The sequence below is a fragment of the Leguminivora glycinivorella genome, chromosome 2, assembly GCF_023078275.1.
Source record: "Leguminivora glycinivorella isolate SPB_JAAS2020 chromosome 2, LegGlyc_1.1, whole genome shotgun sequence".
NCBI classification, from domain to species: domain Eukaryota; kingdom Metazoa; phylum Arthropoda; class Insecta; order Lepidoptera; family Tortricidae; genus Leguminivora; species Leguminivora glycinivorella.
In genome coordinates this window covers 33,701,798-33,713,139 of record NC_062972.1, presented here as the reverse complement: position 1 = coordinate 33,713,139, position 11,342 = coordinate 33,701,798, and the positions used below count along the sequence as shown (strand labels likewise).

At 35.7% G+C, this 11,342-nt stretch overlaps 1 protein-coding gene across 1 annotated transcript; it reads left to right on the top strand.

Moving 5' to 3' along the window:
• Positions 1-1,266: 1,266 nt before the first annotated feature.
• LOC125238176 lies at positions 1,267-7,871 on the top strand. Its single transcript, XM_048145454.1, has 4 exons — positions 1,267-1,634; positions 4,460-4,584; positions 5,397-5,587; positions 6,771-7,871. Exons 1-4 carry the CDS (start codon positions 1,601-1,603, stop codon positions 7,198-7,200), a joined length of 780 nt encoding a protein of 259 aa, XP_048001411.1. The 5' UTR covers positions 1,267-1,600; the 3' UTR covers positions 7,201-7,871.
• Positions 7,872-11,342: the final 3,471 nt, after the last annotated feature.

The window sequence follows — 11,342 nt, the reverse complement described above, 5'->3', positions numbered from 1 at the left end:
AAAAATAATTGATTTGTTTATAATTTGGATGTTTAGATTATTGCAATACGATAAGAAATCTGAATTCAAAGGTTTATTATTTTTTGCTTTTTAGTTTCTCCGTGTTTTGTAACGCGCTTATTTTTGAAGGCGGTTTTATTTTTTGTTAAAAAAGTTTATTTATTTGTTGATTTTTAGTGGTTCCTATTGATATTATATGTATCAGTCCGAATACATGTACACTAGTGAAAGAATTATCCTTTAACTCCTAACCATTGAGGAGTTGACCTTCCATCATCAGCTCAGCCACATAAAATTATTACCATCAGGCGTAAATACTGGTTTACCTTTGAAAAATACACTGAAAACATTACATGTGCCTATAACATTTGAAGAGTTCCCTCGATTTCTCCAGGATCCCATCATCAGACCCTGACTTGGTGCCAATGGGACCATCTCGGGGTTATACCCGTTCGATCAAAAAAAAAATTTTGAAAATCGGTCCACAATTCTCGGAGATATCGAGGAACATACATACAAAAAAAAAAACATTCAGTCGAATTGAGAACCTCTTCCTTTTTTGAAGTCGGTTAAAAATGAACTGACAGACATAGTTACAATGTTACATTAAATAAATAAATATATTATCAAAATAATAATATTAATATACCTAGTAAAGATAAAGATAAAAAAAGTTTATTGCCACAAACTATAAATCTTAATACTATACAAGCTAAACAATTAATTATTAAAATACAGCTTTATCCTAAATAATTACTTAAACAATAACAGTTCTTATTCGAAAACAAACTCCAAATTCATATATGTATAAGTAAAAGTAAAAGTAAAAGTAAAAAGCATTTAATTGTCCAACATAGGTATTAGGTACATAAGTACAGGTCTCATTATACATTTTTGTCTCACTATGTTGTGCCGTGAGGCGTACAACTTTTAGTAAGTACTGTGTTACATGCTGTGCACAGTTATCACGAATTATTATCTAACAAATATTCACTAATACTATAATAAGATTTATCAATTAAAAATTTAAATACCTTGCTTTTAAAACTATTAATGTCGTCAATATTTCTTAGCTCATCAGAAAGTTTATTAAAAATTTTTGGAGCCATTCCTAATATACTTTTCCTAAATAAAGCTGTATTAGAAGGCAACGAATTAATTTTATTTCTAAGACGTACACTTTTAAAATGTTGGAACAACTGCGGATTGCTCTTAACAAAAACTACCATTTCGAAAATGTACAGACATGAGTAGTTTTAGGCAATGGGTCCCAGTCTCAGCTCGTGCTAGATATGTGGTGTGCATATAACTAGCGCAAAGTACTATGCTGTGAAAACTATTTTCCTTTAAAAAACGCTATAGGTGACAATCCACCTTTTCATAATGCAAACATATTAACAAGGAATTCCCCCTTAAGCCTCTTCAACATATTTCAAGCTCTCCGATTGGTCAGCAGCCGCCCCGCCCTCGACCAATCACAGCGTGACTTTGCAACCCCTTGAAGTGGCATTTTTTATCAGTCTAGAGTTGACTGTAGCTGGGAGCGCTCATGTTTTGAGTTGTGTGGAGTTTAGTGGAGTGTGGTGAATTATCAGTTTTTATGCCAACCGTGACGAAGAGTGGTTTATTAACAGGTGAGCGTCTTTAAATGATTTATTTATTTTAATTCTAGTGATGAAAAATATTCATAGGCATTATGACGAAAAACATCATAGGAAAAATGTTTATCTATCTATTTATTGAAGAGATAATGCAGAAAACATACATGTATGTGATGAAAATGTACGTAAAACTTAAAATATCATAAATATCCTTAGATACAGCTGCTTTCATATAAGTAGGTATCTGACAAAGAAGAAACATAGAATTTTTAATGTACCTAATTTAAAAAAATGGTCTAAGAAATCAAACAATACATTTTAAAGGTGATTGTGGTTGACAGCTTCTCAATAGCGCATCATTAGGTACTAAAGTACTCTATTTCCTCACTGAAATTGATGAAGCATTATGCATTTGATTTTTCCAAATATAAATAGATATCACACACCTGTCACATAACTAACCCTTAAAATATGTTAATGATAACTATACCACTAAACATCAAAATATTAAGAAATATAAAAATAATATAAATAAATCAATATTGGGGTCACATTACACAGATCAACTTAGCCCCAAACTAAGCAAAGCTTGTGCTATGGGTGCTAAGCGACGATATACATACTTAAATAGATAAATACATACTTATACACGTAGAAAACATCCATGACTAAGGAACAAATATCTGCCGGGATTCAAACCCAGGACCGCGGCTTAGCAGGCAGGGTCACTGCCGACTGAGCCAGACCGGTCATCAAATATGTAATTGGACAATACACAAAGAGAAAAAACCGACCAAGAGCGTGTCGGGCCACGCTCAGTGTAGGGTTCCGTAGTTTTCCGTATTTTTCTCAAAAACTACTGAACCTATCAAGTTCAATATAATTTTCCTAGAAAGTATTTATAAAGTTCTACTTTTGTGATTTTTTAAATATTTTTTAAACATATGGTTCAAAAGTTAGAGGGGGGGGGGGGGGGACGCACTTTTTTTTCCTTTAGGAGCGATTATTTCCGAAAATATTAATGTTATCGAAAAACGATCTTAGTAAACCCTTATTCATTTTTTAATACCTATCCAACAATATATCACACGTTGGGGTTGGTATGAAAAAAAATTACAGCCCCCACTTTAGGTACATGTAGAGGGGGGTACCCTAATAAAACATTTTTTTCCATTTTTTATTTTTGCACTTTGTTGGCGTGATTGATATACATATTGGTACCAAATTTCAGCTTTCTAGTGCTAACGGTTACTGAGATTATCCGCGGACGGACGGACGGACAGACAGACATGGCGAAACTATAAGGGTTCCTAGTTGACTACGGAACCCTAAAAAGACTACGATTGTATACTTTGCAAGTTTTCACCTAAAATATGACTTCCCTCATGAGTATCGTGACAGTTCAATGTCGTTATAAAAGTTTAGAATTTAGCTAAGAAACAAAAGAAAGATGCCCGCGAATAATTCCTCTTTGTTTAATTATAGCGCATCCGCTGATAGCCACTTCCTGTAGATACTGCTTTATTTAGTCACTATGTTTCATTACTCACCTACAATGGCTGAAATAAAATCAATAAATAAATAGAAGTATAGAGGAAAGAAACATTTGAAGGGTATGCCTGGGTTGGACTCACAATCAGTAGTAGGCCAAATTCATAAGACAGCAGTTCTCGAAAAGTTTGTACAATACTTAAGTTAAGGAAAAAGTTAAATTTGTTTTTATTAATCCCTATTTTGTTACCAAAATTTTGTTGATGAATTGAAATTTTATTAAGTTTTATTTCGTCATTAAAGTTCTCTAGTATCTATATTTTCTTAATTATAACAATTAACCTGTATGTATATATATATCTTACGAAAGTCGACTTATGTTAACTAAATGTTGGTAACAAAATGGGATCAATTAAAATTTGCTGACGTGGCTATGTACAAAGTTGCCGGGAACTGCTCAAATATACTCTTTGTTCGAAATCTAAAATGGTATCATTTGTTCGCGCTAGCCACATCTACTGGCGCAACCAATAGTGTAATTCTTTTTCGCATGGTTACTTCTTTTTACTCGAGATTCGCTATATCGGTGGACGCAAAAAACTATCCAAAAATCTTGATTCTTCATTTTCTTTGATGGGTGATCGGTAGTAATGTAGAAATTGCAGAACATTCCCAAAAAGCGGAAACATTCTTGAAAATGTTCGCAGAACATTCCCGCAACATGCAATTTATTATTTAAACAAGAGAATATACTTGAAATAATGTTTAAATGGGCATAATATAAGACTATATGTTATTATAGGTATAATATTGTCTATTACAGTTAGCTATTTTGTTGATAAGTGATAAGTTACCTAAATTCTCACTATAAGTTGCTTAAATTCTCACTATACTTCAGGGAACATATCGACTTTCAGACTTCACAGTTTTAGTCCTGACTTTTTTTAATTAGGTACCGAACTATTATTTCTTGATGCCTGTTTTTGGTCATGCCAATACTTATATGTATAAACAAAAAAAAAATAAAAAAATAAAAACAAAAAGATCGCTGTCAGGATCGAACCTGAGAACATCCGCATACGAAGCCAGCGCACTACCACGGGACTACGTCTTGACTTGCTGAGTTCGACGAAATTATGGTATAAACTACGAAGTTACTAAGTATTCTGATAAATTCTCGTTCTCGAGAACATTCTCAGAAGTTACCGAAAATTCTCATGAGGAATGTTCTGCAACTTTGGAAACCTCTCGACCGTGCATTGCTAGTGATCGGTGATCACTCTCTCAGGCCTCTTACCCGTATCTTTTAGACAGGAGATAATGCTAATGTATTTAGATAGATAAGTTATTCTCTTATATATGTACAGCGAACCAGAACGCAATGGCGTCGGACCAAGAATCGTGCTCCGACGAAGAACCAGATAGTGAAATGCTGAGCGACGATCTCTGTCTACCTGATAGCGACGATGATCGACAGAACCTCCCTGTCCAGGTAAGAAGTAATAACGTAACATAGTACTTAGACCGATTTTCATGAATCATGGCTAAGAACACTCCCGACTAACTCAGCTTTCAGACAAAAAAAAACTAAATCTAAATCGGTTCATCCTTTCAGGAGCTACGATGCAGACAGACACACATACACAGACAGACAGATAAACAGACAGACAAGCAGACAGACAGACAAGCAGACAGACAAACAGACAAACAGACAACTTATAACACCCCGTCGTAATTGCGTCGGGGGTTAAACGTGTACGTCTACGATGTACATAATAGTAAACACATTGTTATAATCATATTATTCATGCTCCAATGAGGAACTAAACCTAGCGAAATGCCCATTGCTCTGCGAATGCGACAGATGACAGCAGAACAGCCCTGGTAAAGATGAACAGCCTAATATTATCTTAATGTTGATTTCTATTAGGGCCCATGTGCAATGTCGATTAATGACGAGTAAAAGTGTTTCGACAGGGATGCTGGATACAGTTACTGGTGTCTGACATAATTTTTCTATTCTCTCTTCAGACATTGGTAGGACCAGATTATTTGCTACTGCAGCTCAAGCTCAACATAATTAAGGTTTCTCTTTTAAAAAGAAAAATTAGTTAATACAACATAGGGTAAACTCGCCTCATTCGTAACACGCCTAATTCGGTGATACAAGCTTTAAGGCACTATTCCGCAAGAGGATTTTTGGTTGTTTCACCGAATTAGGCATGTCACCGAATGAGGCGAGTTTACCCTAGTTGTCTACGTAGTTTACAGTTTTTTCCTAACTTAAGTATACTTTTCTCCCAGAGTCTGCACGAAGACCTGCCGCCACTCAACTCCTGTTTACTCCGACCTCCTCGCAAACTCTTCACAAACTGCCGAGAACGTTGGCGTCAGCAAAATGTCAGCGGGGCCTTCGCTGAGCTCCGTCGTCTTGTACCAACCCATCCACCTGACAAGAAGCTGTCTAAGAATGAGATCCTACGAATGGCTATCAGGTAAGCATCTTATTTACTAAAACCCTGTAGAAATTTTATAATGCAACTTTTCTTAGAGACCGAAGAACTAAAACCGCAAGGTGTGGTACGATCCTCATTCAAACTCTTCACTTATAAGTACTGCTAAAAGTATTGGCGTCAGCAAAATGTCAGCGGGGCCTTTGGTGACTTCGACGGCTTGTGCCAAAAAAGAGTCCTCAGAGGAAAAACTGATAAAAGAGAGATCAAACTTCTATTCTGTTATTTGAATCTATGAGTACCTGGACCGCCTGATACCATAAATTAAATATAACAAGATCATACCATCCCATACATTAAAATGCGACCGCCTAAGACCGCGCTTACACTCCACCACACATAGATGGCGCCACAAAAAAATGTCTTGTAGCTTTCGATTATACTTGTAGATGGCGTTAAATGTCACTTTTGACATAGATTTACGGCTCGGAATTGACACTTAATGCCAATCTACAAATAATCGGTGGCAACAAGGCATTTTGTGTGGCGCCATCTATGTGTGGTGGAGTGTAAGCGCGTTCGTAGGCGGTCGCATTTTAATGTATGGGATGGTATGATCTTGTTATATTTAATTTATGCTGATACTTAAAAACAAAACAGAAAAATTCCATGACACTCTAAGAACAAATGAAATTATTTTCATAGAAAATATTTCAACTTGTATTTTTAAGTTAGTAACACTACTATTATGTTATAAACATTAAATAAATGTCATATACAAAGAAAAAGTGACCAAGGCCTCCAGTGTTCCGAGCTGGAATCGAACTAGCGTACTCCGCTTACCGGGCGAATGCCTGAACCGCTCGGCCATCGGTACACGAAGGCAAGGGTCGAAAGTTCCAAGTATATGACATTCCCGAAGGCTCGTGGCGCCCTCTGCCATCCCTGAACACTCGCTCGCTCACACACTCAGCTCAGCTCAGCTCACATTTTTTTTTTTTAAATATTTTTTTTATTTAGAACACAAACAGTCACATAAACAAAATGAGTTGGTGTACTACAATGTAGGTACTAAGTAATTTGGATAAAAAAAGACCTGGAGGTTTTTCATGTTTAATTCCATGACACTTAGATCTCTGCACGAGCTAAGACCCAATAGAGTTCAAGAGTGTGGGGGTCAACTCTAGCACTTCTGAAGTAATAAACCTTTTATATTTGTCATCAGGTACATCGGTCTCCTCTGTGAAGTCCTGGAATGGCAGAAGAACCACGGCCTCACCAACAAGGAGAACGCCCTCGCCATCAAATGCGAGTCCCCCCTCAGCCCGCACGCCCGCCGCCTGCGCCTCAAGCGCCCCTACTTCGAAGACGAAGGCCCCAGGCCCAAGGTCTTCATCGAGGAAGCTACCAAATATGGAAACGAAGAGAATGAGGAAAGAAGAACACAAAGAACCTTCTGCATGAAGACTGAGTATGTCTTCGGAAAGGAGCATCTTCGCGTGTTGAGGAACCATTATTACCCCCCAAGATGGCGGCAGAATGTTCCGTTCAGGAATTTGACGCCGGACAAGAATGGGAATAATTTGCTGATGATCGCGCCGCAGAATGGGAAAGAGGAGAAGTTTAAGGATGATGATGGGAAGGAGGGGAAGTAAGAGGGTAGTTTTGAGGAAAAAAATACCCGTGAAGTATTGAGTAGGTATATAGCTTTACTGGGGGAGTGTGAAGTACTACTAAAATTGATGTCATCATTAGGTACATACGGTTAATAATTGTTAAGAGGGTATTTTTAATAGCGATAACAACTTTTGTTTCAATTTACGACTTTGTATCAACATTTTGGATCTTCTTCAGTAAAAAAGTGTTTCTCTTTATTGAAATAGCCGATATTCAATACATTTATTATTATTTGTTCAAATAAGAATAAGAAGTAAGTACTAGTGATTATTAATAAGCAGTTGGATTTAAATTTTTTATTGCTGTGATCTGTGTTAGGCTTAGATAATGATTAAGTATTATATTAATAGGTAGTTACTTAATTTCAAATTAGTTTGCACTTACTGATCCTATCTTACCTATAATTTATTTTGACGATTTTATTTTCACAACCAAGATGTTCCATCAGACAACATATCATTATAATTGTTTAATTGTAATTAAGCATTTTATACTGTGCTAAAGAGCAAGCGGTGTACTTTCGTAGGAAAATCACCATTGCAAACTAAAAGTTTATTTAGGTTGGTTGCCAACCAATGGGTTTACTTTTTGTGCATGTTTACAATTACATAAACATAATGTTAATAAAATGAATATCCTAAATATCTGATATGCTGTAATTATTTATACGTATACCTGTTCCTTGTCCAAACCCCTTTCGAACAGCTCCCCATTTCAAAAAGAAGAGCCAAATGAATAAATCGCCGACGCCGGTTGTGAAAATGAAAAACAATTGGGTAGGTAAAGTTTTCTGAAGATAGGAAAATAATATATTTTTTGATTTCATGATTGTTATAATGTATTCCATTATAACAATCACGGAGAGATGGCTCTTTTATTTTTATTTCGTATATTTTATTTATTATCATTTTTTAAGTGACCCAAATAACTTTTGACATTCAGTGCGCGCAACGGCATTGTTACCTCATCTGTCATTAAATTTCACAAACGTCATTTCGGTCACTTAAAAAAAGATAATAAATAAATTATACGAAATAAAAATAAAAGAGCCAACTTTCCGTGATCGTTATAACGTATTCTATCAGAAAATACTTATTTGCCTATATTCAAAAAACTTTACTTACCCAATTCAAATGCTGACCATGAAAATCTTATCTAATACAGTCAATGAGTATGAGTATGAGTATAATAGCCATAATGATGATGAAGGTACTTTACAGTACATCACGAATCGACGTTCGTTGACTCAAACGATCTGACTAAGTAGAATCATAACCTAGTCAGAAATTAAAAATTTTGAAAAAAAAAACGCCGACCTATTGGACCGGTTTTCATGAAACATGGCTAGGAACACTCCCGAATAATTCAGCTTTCAAACAAAGAAAAAACTAAATCTAAATAGGTCCATCCATTCGGGATTCAAGAGCTACGATGCCACAGACAGACACTTCAAACTTATAACACCCCGTCGTTTTTGCATCGGGGGATTCGGGGGTTAAAAAATTATATACCTACAATAAAGTCATGCGTAGGGATTGCAATTGCTGGATCCAGCATCCAGCAATCCAGCGCTGCGGATCCGCAAATAAAAAAATGTGCAATAAAATGCGTCATTAACTTCAATAAACTTATTTTGCGTCATGTTTAAAACGGTTCCGCGTTCCCGCGCGTAGCCCGTGGCCGCTTAGCACAAAATAATTCTATTTCGCTACAATTGTGAGTTTTTTTTTCAAAAACGTAAGTAGTTTGAAACTGTATTATAACTACTGAAGATCTCAAAATGTATTTATAGTATTTAATTATTTACTGTTACCGCAAAATTTCTTTTAAGTGTCAACTTATGTTTAGATCAGAATATTGATTCATGTTTGTCTACGTATAATGTACCTACTTAGAGGTTTATTTTTCATAAATATTAAGTAAGTTAAACTAAGTACTAGTAAGTAAATTAGTAATTTTCAATGTAAACTAGTGAATGCCCAAATGTTGTGCCAAAAAAGCAGGCCATGTCTGGTTGATAGCATTATTTATGTACAATACTTATTGTAGTACCTTCACTTCATCGTTGTTACACTTTTAATCACATTTTTAGGGTTCCGTAGTCAACTAGGAACCCTTATAGTTTCGCCATGTCTGTCTGTCCGTCCGTCCGTCCGTCCGTCCGCGGATAATCTCAGTAACCGTAAGCACTAGAAAGCTGAAATTTGGTACCAATATGTATATTAATCACGCCAACAAAGTGCAAAAATAAAAAATGGAAAAAAAAGTTTTATTAGGGTACCCCCCCTACATGTAAAGTGGGGGCTGATATTTTTTTTCATTCCAACCCCAACGTGTGATATATTGTTGGATAGGTATTTAAAAATGAATAAGGGTTTACTAAGATCGTTTTTTGATAATATTAATATTTTCGGAAATAATCGCTCTAAAGGAAAAAAAGTGCGTCCCCCCCCTCTAACTTTTGAACCATATGTTTAAAAATATGAAAAAAATCATAAAAGTAGAACTTTATAAAGACTTTCTAGGAAAATTATTTTTAACTTGATAGGTTCAGTAGTTTTTGAGAAAAATACGAAAAACTACGGAACCCTACACTGAGCGTGGCCCGACACGCTCTTGGCCGGTTTTTATTTATGTAGATTGCTATAAGGATTAAAAACCGGCCAAGAGCGTGTCGGGCCACGCTCAGTGTAGGGTTCCGTAGTTTTTCGTATTTTTCTCAAAAACTACTGAACCTATCAAGTTCAAAACAATTTTCCTAGAAAGTCTTTATAAAGTTCTACTTTTGTGATTTTTTTCATATTTTTTAAACATATGGTTCAAAAGTTAGAGGGGGGGGGGACGCACTTTTTTTTCCTTTAGGAGCGATTATTTCCGAAAATATTAATATTATCAAAAAACAATATTAGTAAACCCTTATTAATTTTTAAATACCTATCCAACAATATATCACACGTTGGGGTTGGAATGAAAAAAAAATATCAGCCCCCACTTTACATGTAGGGGGGGTACCCTAATAAAACATTTTTTTCCATTTTTTATTTTTGCACTTTGTTGGCGTGATTGATATACATATTGGTACCAAATTTCAGCTTTCTAGTGCTTACGGTTACTGAGATTATCCGCGGACGGACGGACGGACGGACGGACGGACGGACGGACGGACGGACAGACAGACATGGCGAAACTATAAGGGTTCCTAGTTGACTACGGAACCCTAAAAATGGTTACAAAAAGTAATGCCAACTTTTTACAAATAAATTTTAACTTTTCTTCCCTGTTAGGAGGGAGCAAAGTAGCAGTTTTCTGTTCACGGACAATGGTAGCAGTATAATCATATATGACGGAGTCCAGTTAGGGGCGACGACGAGCGAAACGAAGAGGAGCGTGTTAGGTTTACCGTGAGCAAACCGGAAAAAACTTTTGAAATGTAATAACAATAAATTAAACAATATTCTTGTAAAAAAAGTAAGTAAGTAACTATTTAAAAATATACGTAAGTAAAATACGTAATTGCATCCCTGTCAATAAATTTACTTCATATTTATCGAAATACGCCATAGATATTGTCGGTGTTCAATAAAACATTTGGTATAGGTATATACAATAAACAACTAGTTAACGTCAAGTAAAACAGTAGGTGATATGAAAGTTTGGTTTTTAAAAAAAGGCCTTTTGAAAAACCCTAAAAACGGTCAAACTTTAAATTGGTAGATAAATGCAAGGTTGGCAAATTAAAAAAAAATAAAACAATATGATAATTTGGGAAATGAACATTCGGCGGAATAAAATTCCGCGAAACGTGCGTTGGGAAGTGATATTCGGTCGTACAATTTTCGGAGATAAATAAGAGAACCGTTTTAAGTTTTTTTAAAATAAATTATGATTACGAAAGTGCGCGTTTTCATCCTTCCTTTCACTATTTCAAATAATTTTAGTAATAACAGCCCTATGTTGTTGTAGTCCTAAGGCACCCCAGAGTAGCCCACCCCAATAACAGCCCTATAGTAGAGCAAAATACTACCAGTACCCAATAACAGCCCTATAGTAGAGCAAAATGAAAATTTTTTTTGGAATTTTTTCTACCTGCTGGATCCGCGCTGGATCCAGCTGGATTTGC